The 22,546-nt window shown below is 41.1% G+C and overlaps 1 protein-coding gene across 1 annotated transcript; it reads left to right on the forward strand.

Moving 5' to 3' along the window:
* The first annotated feature begins 2,060 nt into the window (after window positions 1-2,060).
* fech (ferrochelatase) lies at window positions 2,061-19,926 on the forward strand. Its single transcript, XM_034710143.1, has 11 exons — window positions 2,061-2,299; window positions 4,424-4,508; window positions 6,699-6,818; window positions 8,730-8,878; window positions 9,125-9,259; window positions 11,158-11,264; window positions 11,659-11,757; window positions 12,169-12,276; window positions 14,368-14,532; window positions 15,360-15,419; window positions 17,282-19,926. The coding sequence occupies exons 1-11, from the start codon at window positions 2,260-2,262 to the stop codon at window positions 17,417-17,419; spliced, it is 1,206 nt and encodes a 401-aa protein (XP_034566034.1). The 5' UTR covers window positions 2,061-2,259; the 3' UTR covers window positions 17,420-19,926.
* Window positions 19,927-22,546: the final 2,620 nt, after the last annotated feature.

Consider the following 22,546-nt stretch of genomic DNA (forward strand, 5'->3'; position numbering starts at 1 on the left):
TGTTGTCCTTTATTTCCAGATGTGCAGCTTGACTCAACACAACAGATTTTTGGTGCTGGATCTCCTTCCTTGCTGTTTAAATGAGTTCTGCAGGGCTTTTTTCTCACTTGCATTTTGATGCCCCGCCTAAACACATGCCACGCCCACAATTTTAATCGGACCAGAATTCTGTTAACACTAATTTAATCCTCAATATGTCTGCTATTGAATGTGCTTTGTTTGGACTGAATAGAATAAAAACTCTAGGAGAAATGAGCAAAAGTATGCACCCTTATTTTGGCTGCGTTTTTTATGTTCAAAGCTAGGTGGCGCTCTTCCTGTTGAGTTTGGGGTATGGGTGCAAGAGGCTTTTTTGTGCGTCCTGATGTCCTGGACGTGTGTCTTGGTACACAGCTACAGCTACAGCTACAGCTATGAACATATAGCTATGTGGCTATGCTAACTAGCGCTAGCACTTATCCATGACAAATAAAAATCATCCACTATATCTTCAAATCTGCAGACGTGGGGAGTAAAACCGACCTTTGTGTTTATTAAGACAGCCTACAACAGCATACCTCCCTCCTAAGCTCCTTGTTAGCACACATTTGTGCAGGTAATGAAAAACGGGGGAGGGATTCAGTATTATTTTATACAGTCTATGGGCTGAACAAGCTCCGAGCTCTGACTCCGTGACAGACCGGATATTGTTGTTACGTAACAAAAACACGGAAGTCTGAAACGGCTCCTTTCACACAAGCGGCAACCTCCGGTCTAAAAATATGAGTCCAATGCGGAAGTGTTAAAAGCTGCAGTTCATAGAGGATCCGCTTGAGGCTGGCTCCGGAAGTACCGGAAGTCACATACACATGAATGGGGAAAAGACGATCTTTGCAGCATTAATAAACATGTTTACAGCCTGGTACAAAAGATGAGTGTAGTCTGAATAGCTAATTTCTCGACGTCCTCTCACTGTGAGGGGGGTGAATTTTTTTCTAATTCGGTAATTTAGAAGATATTGAGAATACTAGTCTTCCAATGAGAGGCACAGCTGCCTGCAGGAACACTGCAGCTGTTGCATAGACTGTATAAAATATGGACGTAGTATCCGTGACGTCACCCATCTGTTCCTGAGAGCTGTTTTGAAGCAAATCGACGGCGGCAGCCATATTGGAAATGCGGAACTCAACCAGGCAGAGTGTGACGTAGTGTGAGCCTCTTAGCCAATGGCTGTGTGTTCCCGACCGGGAGTCACGTCAGTCATGTCCTTATTTGGGCAAAACTCGTAATCCTAATATCTTCTGAACCGTCACGTTAGAAAAAAATTCACTCCCCGTACAGTGTGTGCCATTAGAGAGATTAGCTTCATAGGGCCAAGCCGTTTTTTGAACCAGGCTGTAAACATGTTTATTAATGCTGCAAAGATCGTCTTTTTCCCATTCATATCTATGTAGTTTCCGGTGTTTCTGCAGCCAGCCTCAAGCAGATTCTCGATGTATTGCAGTTTATAGCACTTCCGCATTGGCTTCATCGTTTGAGACCGGAGTTTGCCGCTTGAGCTGTTGGCTAGGAGGCTCAAAGCCCGCCTCTTTACGTCACACTCGCTCGACAGAAGCAATATGGCTGCCGCAGCCGATTGGTCTCAAAACAGCTCTTCAGAAACAGATGGGTGACGTCACCTACGTCCTACGTCCATATTTTTTACAGTCTATGGTTTCACACACATTTACAGAAAGGTGTAGAAATCAAAACAGGGGCAGAATGGATTTTTTTTCATTCTCGGGGGGTTTGTAGACATGCCAGGGACACATATTTCAGGTAAAGAACCATCAAAAAGTCAATTTTGCATGATATGTCACCTTTAACTGTGCATGCAGGGAGGCCTGCCAGTAGAGAGTTGAAATGTATTTGTTTTCTGTATTGTTTTAATTCTTCCAGAATTTTGCACTTTCTTGAAAAAAAATTAAAAAGTGAATTATAAATTTTTTTTTATTGAAAATCCGTGTGAACCCTGATCAATAAAAACGTTTGCAATAACATCGTAGTAATTCATGTTTTATTTTGAAATTTCAAACCGGAAATGCGAATGTGGTCAGTGTCTAACTTGACGGCCGTTTGTACAGAGCCGGTGGGAGCTGAAGGAATCTGGTTGTCACATTGCATCGGCCAGCGAGTCACTCACTGTAGAGAACTACGCGTGGATTCAGCTGCTGCTGCGAGCACACACGTCAAACCTGTGGAAAGAGAGACTGTTACCGGCTGTGAGAAGAGGAACATACCATGATGGCTGTCCTTGGCAGCGCCGGTCGCTTGATTCAATGTGAGTGTGACTGTGCAGCTTAGTTAGCTCAGTGTGAGCGGTGCACTTACGGTGGAGCTTTGATTCTCTTATATTTGAGTAAACCTCCGTGTTAGTCCAGTGAGGGATAGATTTAAGTCTCAGTTTTATGTTTCTTACTGTAATGTAAGGTTAGCAAAACTTAACAACACGCTGACATTGGCTGCATTTCGTAAACGTTTGTGAAGCTAGCATAACTATAGACGCTTGCTTTCCTGTGAAGATTTTCAGAATAAGATAAGGGTTTTTTCAGAAACGTTGGATTTGTGTTTATTTCGCACTTTAAAGACATCAAATGAACTAATACATCTAAGTAGGGTGTTTCGTGCTGAAGTTATCAATGTGAATTATACTGAAATACCAAATTTACTGATATAGAAACTTTATTTTGAAAATTACTACTACACCTTCCGGTAGGAGCCGTCGGGTAAATCCCGTTAGCTTGACTCAGCCCAACATTACAGTTTATAAAATGTTAATGTTACATAATAGACTTATTTACTGACGCTGCTTTTAGTAACATAGAGAGGATCAGTTCATTCAACACGTAACCTCATTTGTTCGTGTTCCATGTTTCCACAGCGAGTTAAACACAATTACACATTGTCATTGAGTTACACAATTCCAATGTTGTCAACTTGTGTAATAGCATGAGGCGCCCTGGTGGCGCTCTGAGGTACTGCAGCTCAGGTTATAAAAGTGTGTGAGAGAGTTCAAACTATGTTGGAAAACAAAGTGAATTTGTTTACAGAACTCACTAAGAATTATTGTTTGTGTGTGTCCTCTGAAGTGTGTACCACATATTTCTGCTTTTACTCTCAAGGTGCTGATTACACCACTAAAGACTCCTGTGACATTTCACATACATGTACAAGACTTTGATTTCCAGTGCAATATTGTAATTTGTTCCATAACATATTTTATTATTATATTCACCTACTTCATGTGCACTCTGGCTTAGACTAATTTAACTTATTTCATGTCTTTAAAAGTACTTCTTTACCTTTTGTTATACAGATAGTATTTTTATTTAGAATTTTTGGATTTGTGTTTAGGTTTATATATTTATTGTCTTAATTGTCTTGTTGTTAAGTACCATTATTACCGGGCTTTCTCATGGATCTTTTGGTTGTGTAAGAAGCTTGATTCTGATTGGTCAAAACCCCTTGATAGCGGTTATTGACATTCACTAACATGAGCAACACCAGAGTCAAACTGATCGAATGCTTTCATGTCAAAACAATCCACTGAAAAGAGATAAACAAAGACAAGACTCGGTGTCTTGTCTCACCCTGTCGGCATTCTTTTCCCCATAACAACCTGTTCACATATATTACCCCTTACGTGTTCCCTTCACCACGTCAAATTCCCTGTGTGTGCGAGCTCACTTGGCAATAACGCTTTCTTGAATCTTGAATCTTGAATAATTCAAGTGTATATAAGGTCACAGCAGAATGTCCACATGTGAGAGGTTATTACAGAGCAAGGTGCACAACTAACCTCTTAAAAGCTCAGCTGTATTGGCCAATCATTGTTCAAACGTACTGAAACTAAATTCTAGTGTTGTTTTCATGAATGCAAAATACATCAGCCGCTAGTTTTTTATATGTGCACTTCAAAAAGAACAAAAAAACCTGAGGTGCAGAGTAGTCGTGCAAAAGTTTTCTTACAACGAAATGCACAATATGAGATCAAGGTTTTGTTTCAAAATAAAGAAGTAGGCAAATCTGATTTTGTTGGATGAGTAAAAACAAAGGTATATGGGCTTCTAGTGTGCATCCTGCAGGGACCATGATTTTCTGCAAAATGGCACAGCAATGCATCCAATAGTTATTCTGATTATATGAGTGCTGGCCTGATTGTAGCTGATATGACTTAAAGTGAAGTCTGGGGTTTATCAAACTTGTGCATAATAAAATATGGCTTTTTAATTTCTCTGAAGACTTATGAAAGGAGAGAAATGTATGGTTAAATAATTGTGCATGATCAATAAAGAAATGTTGCTGTTCTCATGAGAATTGTGCAAATGTTTGAAAACTAACTGCATGCCCTCCTGTTGAGAGTAACAGATTTATGAATGACCTCTCCTCTCTTCTGCTCCTCTAGTTGCCAGGAGCAGCGTCAGCCTGAGTTTGAGGAGACGCTCTACTGCTGCTGCTTTAGCCCAGACTCCAGACACTCAGGAGAACAGGTGACAAGTGTTTTCTTTACTTTGAGTGGGTTTAAATGAACATAAATACACTCTGTGAAATGACTCCTGCAGCTCGTACACGACAGGACTGGGCTGTCGGGGAAACGGACAGCATCTGTGACTGACAGTCTGTCTGCTGCTGTCTTCCTTCTAACAACAAAAGATCTGTTTTACCCACCAAACATATTTTGTGTACACTTCCTTGAAAACACTTCCTTTAAAAACCTGTTCATGTAGAGCGTTTAGAGCTGCAGTGATACAAAGATAGAGAAAAAGAATGGCTCAGTCTTCTGAGTATTGATATTTCATTTTAAGGTTTCTTAAAGCAAAATATAAATCAATTTCTCAGACACAAAGTCATCAGTTCCAGTTTCTTAAACCCAAAATAAAGGTGCTTTTATTACACTCATAACTTGATATTATAAATAAATGTTTACAAAGTGCTTCGACAAACGTAGTATGGCTGGATTCAGGAGGACGACAGAATAAACCTTTAACAGACAGAAAATTCTAAACTTGCGAAAAACAAAATATACAATGCAAAATGTTAAAAAGAATAAATGTAAATAAACAGAATGAAGTGATGAAACAGTAGAGCAATAAATCATTGTTACTGAGGTAAAAAAAAAGGAGAAAAAAAGATTAAAAGGAAAAATAAAAGTTTGAAGATGACATCACATCAGAGAAAATAGAAAATATAGATCAAAAATATCTAAATGATAATTAATATTTTTTATAAAAAATGAATAATGAAATGAATAAATTCTAATTAATTAGTTAAATAAAATAAAAAGAAATAAATGTAATGTAATATAAAAAGCAAAAAAAAAGCTTTTCCTCACATTCTTCCTGTGTGAAACTGTTTAAAGCTCCTGTGATTTTGGCGCCCCCTGTGGACAAAGTGATGCAGCCTTACTCTTAGTTGATTTTTCCCTGTATAGCATGTTAATATAGTTTAAACAAGAAACCTCAATAAGTGTTCCTCAAACTGTCAGAAGTCTTAGTCATCGAGAATCTCCACCACGGACACATTAATTAATGCAGCATGCTGTTTATTGCTTCGTCTGACACCTAGCTAGCTTCAGGCTTTAAAAGTAATTATAAAGATAATTCAGTTTATTGCTGATGGTCTGATTAACTTCAGTAGATCACACAGAGACATCAGTGTTCATTTCATGGTGTTTCACAGCTGTTAAAATCTCCACACAGGAGCTTTAAGTTTGTTAGTTTAGTCGTTATTGTGAGCTCTGAGAAACACAACTTTCTCTCATTTAGAGACTGAACTTTTATTCTAATAACCATGAAAAGAAGTGTCAGATTGATAAATTCCACAATCACTTTGTTTGAACTCGTCTGTGCTTTACAAAAACAATGACAGTTTCTTACAGCGGTTTAAATATCTGACTCTAAAGTCTTTGAACAGAGTGATTACCTCTCTTTAATTAACACCCTAATCTTTCAGATGAATGTTTCTTTGTATGAAGGTGTTATGAAAGTTGTTTGGAGTGACAGTGAGTGGAGTTCCCACAGTGGAGCAGTTGCCTGACTTGTCCTGAGTTCACCTCCCCTTTGCCTTTCATTTGAAAAGCACGTGGACCTCTGCCAGCAGCTCGTCTCTGCCAGCAGTCAGTTGGAGACCTCTGCGTTCTGCACAAACGATCCTCCTCAGCTCCGCTCTCTCGTCTTCTCAACTCTTATCAGTCCTTTAAAGGTGGCCGCCAAACAGTGGTTATGAATGAGACAGCGGATTCTTCAGGAGCATATCGTAGAGCTGTCATCGCACAGTGATTATGAGGACAGTGAAGTCAGAGAGGAGCACATCTGAACACTCTGCCGACAACCTGTTCAAATGAGCTGCTGGTGTTAAAGTTAGCTGGCAGGGAGGACAAGCTAACATTTTTGTGGTTTGGCCGATGAGAGTACAAGCTAATGCACGCTGCTCGACTTCATGAACACTTTCACAAGCTGCACATTATCTGCACACACAAAAATATGACGGAGAAAAACAGTTAACCCTAGCTTTCTGCAGCTTATTTCACAAGCTAACACCAGGTGCTGGAGTTACCACCTCTAGCTGCTCAAGCTAAAAGAAACTGCTTCTCCTCAAACATGTGGAGGTGTTGGTGTTGAATGAAGCTGAAAGTTGATGTTTGATATGAACGATTGATTCTAAATCTCTTGTGCCCACAGGAAACCGAAGACCGGCATCTTGATGCTGAACATGGGAGGACCAGAGAAACTAGAAGATGTTCACGACTTCCTGCTACGGCTCTTTATGGACACAGACCTGATGAAGCTCCCCGTACAGAAGTATGCAGCATGGACACACTCGCATGCACACATGCACACACACTCTTCTAGTTTTTGATGAGTAAAAGCAAGTTTCGATTGCTCTAAATGACACCTGATTCCTTTGCAGCACAGTCGAAAGGTTTCTCTGCACTACAAAAATACAATAATCAATAGTTTGTCGATCAGCAGGTCTTATGGCTGATTTATACTTCTGCGTTGAATGGACGATGTAGCCTATGCGTTTAAAACGCATCTTTTTAACCAGATTTGATGACATTTAGAACAGTTTTTACAGCTACACTTAAGAGCACAAATACAGTCTGGAAAAACAGCTGATTGTTTTTAATTATTGTATAAATTATATACTTAGAAATGCAGAGCAAACTGTGTTAGACGTTTCTTTTTGTACTCTTAGATGCCACTCATGGCCTTTTATATGTTGATTTTTGTAGAGCGAGCACACACACACACACACACACACACACACACACACACACACACACACACACACACACACGAAGCTCAGAAACTAAAGGAAGAGGTCGTTGTGTCACGGCTCCCCGCTGCTTCTCTCGTCTGTTTCGTAACAAACGGCCGTGATGGAGAAAGAGTCTCTTTCTCTTGTTGTTGTTGCTGAGAAGAACACGTTCTTCAGTTCCTCGTTTCACGGACACGATCCTCGTCAGGCAGATGTTCCCCGGCTGTTCGGCTCGTGAATCCTTAAAGGAAGAAATATTCTCTGCTCATCACAGGTTAGAGTGGCTGTGAGTGAAGAGCAGTTCAACCGGGAGTCATTTGTTTTTGGCTTCAGAGCTGTACAACGGGAAGAGGCAGCGCAACGCTGTCCATTTTTATTTACAGTCTATGATCTGAACGATCCAGTTCTTGGTGCATTCTTTTCTTGGTCTCTGGAGCTCTAAAACACTGGGATAAAACTGGTTTGAGCATTGATCCTGGACCTTGAGGTATCAGAATCAGAATCAGCTTTATTGTCTTTGTACAAGTACAATGAAGTTTCGTCCGACTTCTCTCCGTTTAAAGATAAGAATTTAACAAGAATATATATAGGAAAGACATGTTCATCAAAGACAACAGCTTGGCCATAATTCTCCTGTCAGCCACCACCTCCACAGGGTCCAGGACTGAGCTGGCCTTCTTCACCAGTTAGTTCAGTCTTGCTCTCCTGTATCCTGTCCGCCCACAGCAGGTGAAATCCTTCCAATGTGGCGTTCGTGTCCGGTGTTAGCTCTGTTAGCATGATGCTACTCTCCCAGTATTCATCTGGTGCTGGGTTAGCTCGTCCACCTTATTGAAGATAGAAATTACATTCCCATAACGGTGGGTGGAAGGACAGGTCAATGTCATCTTTTTTAGCTTGCACCTCAGTACCAGCACGTCGTCCTTGTAGCAAAAGTTGTGAGCTTCAAAGCCAAAACATCCCGGTGCAGATACAACTTAACGCTGAAACATCTCAACAACTGCTAGACGGAGTACAATCAAACTTAATCCAGACACGCTGCCCTCAGAGAGAGACTCATGGCTCACCTGTCTTATATGATAGTAACATCCACATGTGCACTAAACAGTGTTAAGAGCTGCAAGCTGATAAGCTAACGTGTCTCAGAATGCAGAGTCTGGCTCCTGAATATTAGCTTTTGGCCCTGCTGGGTGTTTTTGTTAGTCTTTAGTCTTGTTGTTAATTTGGATCCACCTCAACTCTGATTTGACGAGCCCTGAGGGAGGCTGATCTGTGGTTCAAGTCCTCATCCATGTGACACAATCTCTCAAACAGATTTTATTAAATGCAAACTCTGATTAAACTCTTATGTTTATTTTCACTCTCATGCAGACACCTGTTCGCACTCTTTTCTAGTTTCCTGTGTGAGTGATAAACCGAGGAGTTAATAAAACCCTTTCTTTGTGTTGCAGTAAGCTCGGCCCGTTCATCGCCAAACGACGCACGCCAAAGATCCAGGAGCAGTACAGCAAGATCGGAGGAGGCTCGCCCATCAAGCACTGGACGTCCATGCAGGGGGAGGGCATGGTGAAGCTGCTGGATGAGATGTGTCCTGAGACAGGTGAGATTCTCAGAGCTGCTTTACAGTGCAGCTCAGTTTGCTGGTCGGATCTTTTGTTCGCAGTAAATGTGTGTGCGAGGTTGAGATAGCGATGCGGTTAAGGAGTGTCTGCACACGCCTTTCTGATAACAGCCCGCACACTGAGCTGCTGTTTAAAAAACCGATCACATCTAAACCTGATAACTCGAGCAGTTCCAAGAATAACTGTTTCACTCCATCAGGTAAACTTCTACTCTCTATCTTCAGCCCCTCACAAGTTCTACATCGGTTTCCGGTACGTTCACCCACTGACGGAGGAAGCCATCGAGGAGATGGAGAAGGACGGAGTGGAGAGAGCTGTGGCCTTCACACAGTATCCGCAGTACAGCTGCTCAACCACAGGTGATGGTCACCAACACACAGTTAACAAAGCAGAGCTCTTTGCGGTAGCTTTAAATCCTCATGTCCTCTCCTGAGGCTGCTCACAGGTCATTCACTCTTTCCCTTGATGATAGCATTCAGAGAAGTAAAACAGAGGTTAAAAAAAAAAAGCTCTTGAGGCAGTTGATGTTGCCGCACCCAGATTGTGTCACGTCTGTTAGGTCCAGATAAATGCTTTCCACACACAAACACACACACACACACCGGTTCACTCCAAACTAAATCCAATTCAGATTCCTGTCAGGAGATAAGAATAAATTCTCAGAAAAAAAGCAAATGAACAAACTGGAGCGCGCTCAGTGCTGCAGGATGTGTGGTTGTATATGAGCCGGTCATGTCCTAAACTCACCTCTGACTGGATCGATGTCGTGAAAACGATCAGATCAGAAACCAGCTCAGAGATTGATTTTAACTTCAGTGTAGTAAACCTGGGAAACGTGCCAACCAGGCTAAAAGGCAAGACGGATATTTATTACAAGTACTATCAGCTGTTAGTAAAACAGCCTTAACCAGGAGAAGGCTGAATAAAGAATATAGAACAGGACATTGTTTGACTTTCTCTCCAAGAGATGCAACTAAAAAAATGTGAGAAATATTGGAAAACCTATCCAAAGCTGCATGACGTCTTTATTTTCATGCATTCTGCTGTGAAAAGCAGACATGTTACTTCATCCTGTGCATGTTCTCTGACTTAAAGGACCTCTAAGATGTCCTTATTAATGACTGTATGATGTCAAACATTTCACCTCACTCATCATGATCCTGTCTGTCTTATTGTTTATTATAAAACAATACAAATAAAGTTTAAAAAAATGAAACAAGAAGCAAACCGAGGCTGAATCTGCAGACTTTTTACCTTTTTAGTCTGTGAGTGTTTAAGGAGTTTATAAACTGTGCTCTTTAGAGCGTACTCATTTTTTATATAACTGAAAAAGACCCATTATTCCACAGTCACACAGTGGAGGAATAAAATGAAAGACACTTTCTAAATAAAGAGCATAACTGCGAGATTAGAGTTCAAAAGTGATGTTTTTTCAAGATTTCATTTTTCAGTTGAATTTCCGATGGACATTATTATTATTATTATTATTATTATTATTTTATTTCTAAAAGTATATTTGATATGCTTATATTACTTTCTATGTTTTTGTTTCTTTAGACATGTTTTATTTATTTTATTTATTTATTCTTATTCATTTATTTGTACTCTTTCATTTATTCATTTTTAATATTCTATTTTATTTTTACTTTACTCTTTAGGTAGGACTATGGACTTTTTATTTCATTTTTTTATTTCTTAAAGGTATATTTTATACATTTTCATTACTTTCTATTATTTATTTATTTTAAATTACTTTTTACTTATTTTAATAATTTTGTTTTATTAATTTATTTTGTACTTATTATTTATTCATTTTTAATAATTTATTTTTACTTTTACTTTGTACTATGGACTTATTTTATTTTGTTTTTTGTTTTTTTTAATTAAATTTTTGTGCATGAGATTTTCTTCTGGGTCTAATGGCTGCTAAGACCCATCATTAATCCAGCATGTGCACAGCAATTGGCAGCATCTAGCAAGTAACAGTTGCATGAAAAACTTGCTGAACAAGGCAGAAACCTGGAACAGAACCAGACTCGTATTGAACAGCCATCTGCTGCAGCCGTGACGAGCCAAAACAAAGAAAAGGAGAGACAGAAAGACAAATCTGTGATTTATAAAAACTAGTATCATAAAAGTGTCCTTAAAATGCATCTTCAGTGTCTTCTCTTTTATCAGCTCCTCCTCAGAGCGCTGAGGCTGTTTGTTTAATCAGAGATACCGACCTCACAACCGTTTGATTGTTGTGTCCACTCAGGGAGCAGCCTCAACGCCATCTACCGCTACTACAGCAACAGAGGGGACAGGCCAAAAATGAACTGGAGTGTCATCGACCGTTGGCCCACACACCCTCTGCTGGTGGAGGTTAGACACACACACACACACACACACACACACACACACACACACACACACACACACACACACACTCACTAACACAAACATGTCGACACAATAACCCCAAAGTACCCTTTTCTTCCCCTCAGAGGGAGCAAGAAGACTGCATTTACAAAATAAAAGGATAAAGGATGCTAGAAGTTGTCATAACAACTAATGAGCCCAAAGCTGCCATGGTTAGTTTTCATAGCAACCACAAAGCGAAGCTGGACTGTATTTTTAGATCTCAGCGTGTTGTCTCCATGGCAGAGAGCGCTGATCGGAAAACTCAAGTCGCATCACATTCAGCTCAAACAGAGAATAAGACACTGTTTGAAATCTAACATATGTTGTGTGTTTGCATGTGTGTGCGCGCGCGCAGTGTTTTGCAGAACATGTCAGTAACGAGCTGCTGAAGTTTCCAGAAGACAAGAGAGACGATGTGGTGATTCTGTTCTCGGCACACTCGCTCCCCATGGCTGTAAGTACCCTGAAGTCTGACCTCTCTCTCTCCTGTGTTCGTCCTGAACACCTGCGCTCCCCAGGGGGGGCGGGGGGGAGTCACAAACAAAGAGTCCCTGTGAGGACTGTCTCTGCATTTATATCAGCTGATGTGCAGACAGCTTTCTACTTTAGATATCCGTCCTGTTACGTCTCACTCTTCCAGTTTTGCACCCATCTAACCCTTTTCACTGCCACTTCCTGCTGCGCTCTCACACTGATTCACTCTGACTTCCTGAATTTGTATTAGGAGTCACACGTGTAATCCAGCTCCCAAAGTTTTTAATAGTTTTCTGTAAATACATCTTATGTTCTTCCTACTTGTAACAAACATGTTATTTCAACAGTCCAGTCGTGCTTCTGACCGTGCCTCTGTTGTGTTTGTGTGCAGGTTGTAAACAGAGGAGACCCGTATCCTCAGGAGGTTGGAGCCACAGTTCAGAGAGTCATGGAGAGACTGGGACACTGTAACCCTTACAGACTGGTGTGGCAGTCCCGGGTGAGTTCACAAACACCTCCTCACAAACAAACAAACACACACGCACACACAGAGCACAGACTCTGAGCTGTCAGTGTTAAAAACAAACCAGTGACACCATCTAGTGACTGTTTGCTCTAACAGCGACTTCAGAGCTGAGGGGACCTCTTTGTGCTGCCTCTTTAACCCTCCTTAGTCACAGTAAATGTTTGATCCTGAGACTTACAGAGTCATTAGATTATGTCGCGAAAGAATAAAATACTTAGCGGCTCTTGTTGGCTCATATTTGAAGTAGGGAAGTGATTCTTATAGATTTACCCAGAATTCTAGATTAAGGACCTTAAAAGTCAACCCTCCAGACTTTCAGTTAGCCGCGAGGATGAAAGCTGCTTTTCGGTTTTGCTGCAAACGTTCCCCAAAGTAAAGTAACAAGCCTCCGTTAGCCGACAGAGGGCAGGTCAGATTTGTTCAAACTTTAAAAGTACGAGGACACGTCGACGGGCACCATGTTCTGGTGTGTTTGAAATACAAAGGCGGCTGCCAGCTTTAACTTTACAAAGGTCTACCTATCAGTTATTATTTCCTGATTTTAAAACAGTGATTCAACACAATGTAGCTCTCGTCACGACGACGCAGACACAGGTTAGTTCTTTAAAACGGGTGTTTAATTCTGGAGTCTTGTGGAGCACCAAGACGCCATGAGAACTGCAATTGGTATGAAAAAAAGTACAAATTATCACCACATTGTACATAAAACATATCAGAATAAAAGTAAATACAAAAATATTCTTAGCACAATCATAAATAAAGTGCATTTTCATAACCTAAACCTCCAACAAGGTTGGCCGCTTGTAGTGAGAAGAGGTTCTTGATTCTTTACAATGTCTCTCCCAGTTTTCTTAAACTCTTCATCTGCATGACCGCAAGGCACGAGCATCTGCCTTTGCATGCAGTCCGTCCCTAAATTCTGTCATAGCAGAACCAAAAACCTGGAACTTTAGTTCCACTTTAAGACGTAATTATTTATTGCCTTTTAACCTTTTAACTCTTCTTACATTAACTCTTATTTATTTATTTATTTATTATATATTATAAATGTATAACTTTACAAATATGGAGCAAATTAAAGTAACAGCATTTACAACAATACTGTTTATTATTTCTGCCCTAAATGACCGGAGGAAACTCAGGAGGCAGCAGCAGTGCATTTCTTTCCTTTCTTTTCATTTTGGCTGGTTAGGGTGGTAACTGGATGCACTGTATACATTTATGCTGTATTTATATGAGCTACAGAGAAGCCATATACACTTAAAAGCAGTGGTTTATAAATAAATGAACTTTTTCTTGAGGTGAATTGGTTCTAAATACACAAAAAAGGGGTTTGCATGTAAAAAAAAAAACACACACAAAGAAGAAAAAATTTAAAAAGTAGATACATTTCAGAACATGAAGCAGAAAAGACTAAATTTGTCCACAAGAATTCACCAAAATTCAGGAATGTAGGGGCTGTAGTTCATCTCTTACTTGATGCCTTTATTAAATATGTGGATTTTAGATGCAGAAATTGTTACAACATGAATTTGTGCAGTAAGGATTCTGATATGTGTGGCACCCTCCTCTGCAGTCTGTATATTTATCAGCCTTGGTGGAAAACATGGTTTTTTTTCTGCAAAGCTGTGCCTCAAAGAAAGGATAGGAAGCTTAACAATCTGTACTCTGAGGAGATTTTCCTGATTTAAACGACATCTAAAGTGTAAAACTGGTATTTTTGTAGCATGGATTCTTTTTTGTGGTAAAGTTTCACAGTTTAAAATTAAACAATCACAGAATAATGTCTTACAGCACTTCAGGAAGCCATAAGCCTCTTCAGGGTTTCTTTACTACAGTAGGAAAAATCTTTCTCATAGCCTGTTTAATTTGTGACTTCATCTGTAAACAGTTTACAGCACAGCTTCCTCTTCATCAGACTGAGCTCAGTGGAGTCTGTGCTGCTCTCCCTGACATCACCCCCAGGTGGAGCCACTTGTCTGTGTAATGTGGATCCCAGAGCAGTCCTCAGTGTTGTGTGCTGGTCTCCTCTCTGGTTCTAATGTGCTGTGTCTGGTCCTTCAGGTGGGTCCCATGGCGTGGCTCGGCCCTCAGACGGACGACGTGATCAAAGGTCTGTGTGAACGGGGGAAGAAGAACCTCCTGCTGGTGCCCATCGCCTTCACCTCGGACCATATAGAGACTCTACACGAGCTGGACATCGAGTATGGGCAGGTGCTGGGGGAGGAGGTGAGGAGGCTGCTCTAATAGCGCCTGTGTCGATGTGTGTGTGTCAGATGTGTCAGATGTGTCCTCTGTCTGTGTGAAGGCACCAGTGAGGTGACCATCAATCAATGTGACTGGTGCCTAGGTGACACACATTTTTGATTCTACAGATGCTAGATATTCATTATGAAACCCTTTAAAATCCTAAAAAACAAAGACCTGATGTTCCAAAGTATCTGCTCTTTTCTGAAGTGTCCTCGTTCCACACCAAACATGTCCCTCCTTTAAAAACTCCTCACTTTGCCTTTAAACATTTCCTCTTTTTCATTTATCTCTCATTCCCAAATACTCCCTCAAAGTTTATCATCTTGCTCACACAAAATAGAAATACAAACTAAACACACAATGTCTGCTCGTCTTCAGTGTGTTTAAATTGACGATGTGTTTCACTCTAGCTCAAACGTGCAACTCAGGACAAAATGCTTTCATGAGACTGATTTAACTAAGATTTTTCAGTCATGTTGAATGTAGAAATTTTAGAATTTACACATTAACTCTCTGGACTCTTTACAATGAATCTAAACTGAGGGATGTTCTGAAGCGACTCATTTCCTAGTCGATTGAATGGAAATTCAAATTTCTGACTAGTCCAAAGGTCTAAAGCTCACTCAGCATTTTCTGGCATACAATAATGAGATATGAACAACTAATTTAAACAATTAGTATTTCTTGCGTAGACCAGTGAGGTTGACGAGGTTTAATCATGAAGTTTGTGTAAATCCCTTCCAAACCATGTTGGTTTACATGTTTGGAGGTCAAATGTTTGACTCTTTGTCTTTTTCTGTTTTCAGTGTGGAGCAGAGAACCTGAGGAGAGCAGAGTCACTGAATGGAAACCCTCTCTTTATGAAGGTAAGCTCCAAACAAACACATACATACATACACACACACACACTGAGCTCCACCATGTCTAGAGACTGTCTCAGTTTAACTTGTATTTTGGTTTTTACTTTAATCTTGATTATTTTATTAGTCTTTTTAAATAATTAGTCCTTTTAGAATCATTATAAATAAATCATACATCATTAAATATTTTGTATTTCTTAGTCTTTGTCTTTACTTATGAATTCTGTTTCATGCCTTTGTGAAGCACTTTGTGACTTTGATTTTTGAAAAAAATAAAGTTGATAAAAGACTAAAATAATTCAAATTTAGTGAACTTCTTAAAAGTTTATAAGGAAAAATAAATTAGTTAGAGGTGGGTATTTGGAAAAGAGGAGTTTTAAAGAAGAGACGTAAGTGAACATAAGACAGGAGGAGGTAAAGAAACAGATCCTTCCTTTCTTCCTTCCTACCTTCCTTCCTTCCACCTCTCCCTTATGTCCTCTCATACTTCCATCCCTTCTTCTTTTCCCATTCCACCACTCTCCTTCCCTTCATCCTCAACCCTGCAACCTTTCATACACCAGGCAACTCTTCCAGCTGTAACAGCTGTGTGTGTGTGTGTGTGTGTGTGTGTGTGTGTGTGTGTGTGTGTGTGTGTGTGTGTGTGTGTGTGTGTGTGTGTGTGTGTGTGTGTGTGTGTGCATGTGAGTGTGTGTGTTTGTGTGTGTGTGTGCAGGGTTTATTAAAGGAAGGGGGCAGATCAATGGGAACCTTTAGAGCTGACTACAGTAGAACTGAACTGGCTGACTGGCTGGTCAAACCGCCGCGCTCAGAGACCCCTCACCAGGTCTCAGAGAGAGAGAGTGAGAGAGAGAGAGAGAGAGAGAGAGAGAGTGTGAGTGTGAGTGTGAGTGTGAGTGTGTGTGTGTGTGTGTGTGTGTGTGTGTGTGTGTGTGTGTGTGTGTGTACAAATCAATATCCAGAGGATGATTAGTTGGTAGTTACTGAAGGATGGTTTCCTTGGTGTAGTTTCAGTTTCTCAGTGAGCTGCATCAGTCTGCTGCCGTCTGCAAGCTGAGCAAAGAAAAACCTTCATCATAATTTAACCTGCAGAGCCGATGATGAAGTGGGTTCATATTCTTATATATCCTCACACAAATAATCATTTCACACAGTTAATCTCACATCGTAGTCTGGAAATACTTCACTCACTCATTTTGGTTTGATGCAATATTATAATAATAAAGCTATACTTCTTAAAATATCATTCTGTCCTCAAGTAGTGTTAATCAGATATCACAAAATCAATCAATCCATCAATCAATCTTTATTTACAAAGCGCCAAATCACAACAACATGATCTCAAGACGCTTTTACAAACAGAGCAGGTCTAGACCACTCTGTGTCAAATTATGAACAGAGACCCAACACCAAGACAAGGTAAAACTCAGTCTGACCCCACCTTAATCCACCATGAGCATTGCCCCTCGCAGTATTTAGCTAGTTACAGCGGTGAGGAAAAACTTCCTTTAACAGGCAGAAACCTAAAGCAGAACCAGACTCATGTTAGACACACATCTGCCTAAGTTAGGAAACTCAAGGGTGAACATTTCGGTTCTTTGCGTTCACACATGCAGCATATCCTGCAAAATTTGGGGATTTTTTTCAGCCATTAGTGCATGCGTGCTGATTAGTAGTTCATAAAAATCAGTCCAATAGAAGCAGCTGGAAATGATGGGTTAATGAACAAAGAAACAAGGACTGACAGGGATAAAATCAAGTGAAGGAACAAACAAAACTTCATGTGGCAGACTGAAACATACTCATGTGTTCAAAGCTCTCACCTCTGTCTCTTTACTGAATGTACTCTTGTCCCTCTTCCTGTTCAGGCTCTAGCAGACCTGGTCCAGTCTCATCTGAAGTCCAACCAGCCGTGTTCCCGTCAGCTGACCCTCCGCTGCCCGCTGTGCACCAACCCCACCTGTGGAGAGACCAAGGCCTTCTTCGCCAACCAGACGCTCTCATAGAAACACACTCAGACACACAGACACACAGAAACACACACACACACACACACACACACACACTCAAGGCCTTTTTTTAGTAAACTGAAGACTGATACACAAGTATGTATGCGCACAGCGTTTCCTCAGAAAGATACTAGAGGTCGCAGAAGGGCCGAATGGTTTCTGCAAATGCATGAAGCTCAAGGCGGTGAAACTCAACTTGGCTGCTAAACTCTGACTCAAAACAGACCATCACTTTGGTTTTGACTGACATGTCTTTAAATGCGACTAAAAATTGAGGGATTAATTATATTTAGATGCTTAAAGTAACTTAAATTTTAAATGCATCACGTCCCAGCCAGGAAACGGCGCACTGGTTAAAACAAACGCCTCGGTGAGCACTTGCAGAAACGTTGTGGTCAAAGTCTGTGAACTGACGCTCTGCAGAAACCGCCCAAATCCAATCAAAACTACAGGAAAGAAAAAGCTGTGCACTAATTAATTTCTTCAACATGGCTCCCTTGCTTACATTCCAATCCCCTGAGCCCCTGCAAAACCCTGTCAGAGACCCTGTTGCCCCTCTCGCTGGTGCTACAGTCAGCTGTGACGATAACGATGACTCAGAGGTTCTGGCTGGTTGGCGGTCTCGTTCCCCTCCAGCCTTCTCACCTGTCGCTTCACCTTATCGGCCCGACAGACTTTGCCCATCCTGCTGCAATCCCTGCAATGTGATTGGAGGAGGTTAGTGCTCCTTAAAATGCTGCTGCTTGATCGCTTGTTGTCAGTGGATAGTTGGTTAGATTGAACTTGCTATTTCTTGATGGTAAGATTTCAATGATATTTAAATCCTGCGTATTTTCGACGCCAGAACTTAGGGGAAGTCTGCATCTTACAACAAAACCACTGCTGTAGTCCAGCTAAGATATAAGCAAGGGGGGAACGGGTATCGTCAGATAGTTTACAAGCTAGGAATATTTTATTAATATACAAATCCATTACATGTTTATTTTTATACTCTTCTCTTTTGCTTCTTTCCTGCTGAAACATTAGCTAGTTAATAAAATAGTTTGTAACACATTTAGCAGTTAGCCAAGGTCTTCTCTGTGTCTGAAGTCTGAAGAGAACTGTTTCTCATTTTGTTCATATTCTCACCTTTAACGTTGCATTAGAGTATGACGCTGCTTTTTGAGGCACTTTTTAAAAAAGCATAAACAGTATTAAGGCTCAATGATGCTGGAGTTATCCTTTAAAAGCCATCAGTTGGTTTCCTTTTGAATGAAAACCACACATGAAAGTAGCACAGGCATTTTAAACGATCCAGATGTTGCTGTTTAAATCCGTCTTTTTTCTTCTGTCTGCTTTAAACTTTAATGCAGTTTGTTTTTCGTACACTTCCACCTTGCTAATCACATTGCAGTATCTATATGTGAGAAACCTCTTATTTAAGAACGCTTTGTTAGGTGCTACACCACTAAGAAAACCGCTGAGGAGAGCCAAACACATGTTGGGTTCCTTCGGAGGAGACTCCCCAACAATGTGTAAATATCCAGGTTACCCTTTTTACGGGTAGTGACTCGACCTTCTGACTTTGCTCCCTCTCAACTCTCTCGGCCCCGTTAAACCATAACAATGTGCCTTTTTCACTGGCTGACAAGAAAACTGGACTTGTATGTCTTTGTGTTGTTTTATGTGTGTGCTAGGCCTCAACCTGGAGGGAGAAACCAATCTCAGAAATCTAGATCGACATGTTCCTGCTGTGATCTGAGCCATGCAAAGCTCTCAGATGCAAAGACGTCTGTTTTCCAAAAAAAGAAAGTAGCACATTACAAGACGAGAGCTGATGAAGCCACTAGATGCTCGATGTTAACAGGATCCTACCCGACAATGCTTGCATAGGTTGTGCAGATGCTTTGAGGTGAGATTCCTTTCTGCTTCCACAGTGTAATGCAAGGAGTAATGCACTTTCATTCAGAACTAACAGCGTAGCTCCTTCTCTGGTTTAACAGGGATGGTTTTGTTTTGGAGGACCTCTTTAATCCTACAGATATTGAGCGGTTGAGCATAAGTAGAATCATGCTACACCTTTAAACTGCCCCTTGTCCCTTTAATGTGACTATCACCTGAAAACTAGAGCAGGAAGTCGGATGTTTCACTCACAGCAGGGAACATGTTGACATCAGGGTCTGGGTGAGTTCTCCTTCATTAACATACTTATTTAAAACATCCTCTGTGTGTCAGTTTTTACAATAATCTGTAAGAATTCTGCTGTTTGTAAGTGTGTGCGCGTGTGTGTGTGTTAGGCTGGCAATGCATTGCACACAGTTTGTACATATAACAGAGGTGCTTTGTTTTAGCCCTGGCATACTTTCATTTACATGTTGGATTTATTTATTTATGTTTTTGACCACACAAACCATCTATCTCCACTGTTTGACCTCTTTTTTTTTTACATGGAGAGTCACGGTATGTACAGTGTGATAACACATAGCTACCAGTCTTCCTTCAAAATAAAATACGACTATTTGCAACTGCTGATTATGATGCATCTGTGTGATTCTTTGAATATTCTTTGTAAAATTAAATAAATAAATACAAACCCTTGAATGAGAAGGTGTTTCCAAACTTTTGACTGGTTGTGTATGACATAACGCCTCAAAAGTGAAGCGAAAACCACATACTGTATGAAACATGGATTTAGTCCCTGGCTGTCACCCTATCGGAAATGCTGACTCCAACTAACTCTGGGTTTTCCAATGCAGAAAGGGAGGTACGCCGTATGACTGCATAATGATTTCTAGCTGAGTGAGGTAGACTAGGAGCAGCGCTTTTTGTTGACATATCAGAGCAACACTAATGACCGCTTTTTAGATTTGTTTTCAGTCAAGGCTGGGTTGACTGATCTAACTCACATCAGCTGGGGTGCCGGTTTGACCACAGACTATAAATAATGGACGTAGTATCCGTGATGTCACCCATCTGTTTCTGAAGCGCTGTTTTGAGGCCAATCGTCGGCGGGAGCCATATTGCTGCTGTTGAGCGAGTGTGATGTAAAGAGGCAGGCTTTGAGCCTCCTAGCCAACAGCTACAGTGTTCCTGCCTGTCAATCAAGTCAGCTGTGCCTCTCATTGGAAGACTCGTAATCCCAATATCTTTGAAATTACCGCGTTATGAAAAATTTCACCCCCCCGTACAGTGTGTGCCGATCCAGAAATGAGCAATCCAGACTACACTCGTCTTTTGTACCAGGCTGTAAACATGTTTATTTCTGCTGTAAAGATTGGGTTTTTTGAATTGGTGTGTATGTGGTTTCCTGTACTTCTGGAGCCAGCCTCAAGCGGATCCTCGATGAACTGCAGTTTTTAGCACTTCCGCATCGGACTCATATTTTTAGACCGGAGGTTGCTGCTTGGGTTTGACCCAGTGGTGAAGTTATGCGCCCCATTTACAGAGGCTGTAGCCCTCAAATAGATTGCCAGGGTTTGGTTCCAACCTGCGTCCCCTCGCTCCCTTCTCTCTCCCCCCATTGCCTGCTCTTTCCTGTGTCCTATCCTCTATGAATGAAGGCATGCAAGCCTGATACTGTAACTTTAAACAATCAGCTGCTCTGGAACCAGAAAGTATCTCATCTGAGGGTCAATCAACTCTGCGCTTGTTGCAGGGAGACTTTGGGCTTCACTTTTGTGCAACAAGATGCTACATTCATCTTTAAAGACAGCTGTAGGTAAATATTAATCAAAGTACCGAGGATGCTGGACCAGTTTTTCACTCTCCTGAGTCAGCTTGGGACTATGTTGTGGTTTTCGTTCCTGTACTTGAACTCATCACAGTTTTCTCCCTGACTCTGCTTCCTCCAGCAGGTGAGATGAAAACACACCAAGTGAAATATTTCCACATCATTGATTGGTACAAAAATGTAAACACACATTTCTTCCATAAATCCAGCTGACTGTGTGACAATCTGACTTTTCATCTGGAGCCGCTCTCGTGTTGATGTTTGTGATTTTTCAGGAGGGCATCTCAGCAGCTCCCGGCGCTCTGTGATTCGCTCCACACATTCATGTCCCTTCAAAATAAATTGTCCTCACTTTAGTGCTCCCTTTTCTCTTTACTCTTTCTCACCTTTTTCTCCCCTCTCCACATCTCTCTCCTTAAATCCTCCGCCCCTTTTCTCCTTCGTTTGTCACCTAATTTTCCCCTTTCTTCCTTTCCTCTCTCCATCTTTCTCACCCCTCCTCACCTTTCTCTTCCTCTTATCTTTCCAATCTGCAGTCTTACCTCCTCTCTCCATCCTCACCCCCATTTTTCCTACTTTTCCAATCTTCTCCTCATCTTCCCCCTCCTCTCCCCCTCCCCTCCATCCTTCCCATTCATTCCTATCTCGTTCTCCCCCTTCTCCACTTCTCCCGCCCCCTTCCCTCCATCTTTTTTCCCAGCAGTCCCCTGCGGTGTTGCAATCACCTCTGCTGCTGTTGATTAAGCTGAGAGAGATTGGCTGTCCACGACCCAATAACCCCTGAGGGCGCCGGGCTGGGCGCCTCCTCCCCCCTCTCTCTCCTCCTCCCTGCATCTGAGCCAGCTACAATCGCTCCTTTCATTTCATTTTCTCCTTACCTTCTCTTTTGTCTTGTCCACCTCCCTGACCTCCTTTTCTCTTTTCATCTCTTGCCTCTGTCTGCTCTTCCTTCCTTCTCTCCTCACCTCCTGGTTTCTCTTAATTTCTCTCCTTGTTATCTCCTTTCTAAGATATTTCCCCCTCTTTTTCTCTCCATCACTCTTCTAACTCTCTTCTGTTTCTCCCTCACCAAATCTGCTCTCAACATATCTTCGGTTAGATTTACAAATACACTTAACTCTTGAAATTCTTGCAGTAGCTGAAGACGTTGCTCAGATTTTTTCTTCATCCACCCTCGTAGTGAAAGGAGACAAAGCTGAGCTGATGTGAGAAAGCAGCAGGTAAAACTGTGCTATCTTTGCGATCTTCGTGCACGAAATTTAGCTGCTTCAAACTCTTTTGCTTGGCATATTATACATTTCCCACTCATTTCTTTATTCTGTCAAATAATGTAGCATAAACATTAAGGTAAAGCATCAGACTCTGATTCACCATCTCAGATATCTTGTAAACATGATGCAATGACTTCTGCAGCG

The sequence above is a fragment of the Notolabrus celidotus genome, chromosome 19 (genome assembly GCF_009762535.1).
Source record: "Notolabrus celidotus isolate fNotCel1 chromosome 19, fNotCel1.pri, whole genome shotgun sequence".
NCBI lineage: Eukaryota > Metazoa > Chordata > Actinopteri > Labriformes > Labridae > Notolabrus > Notolabrus celidotus.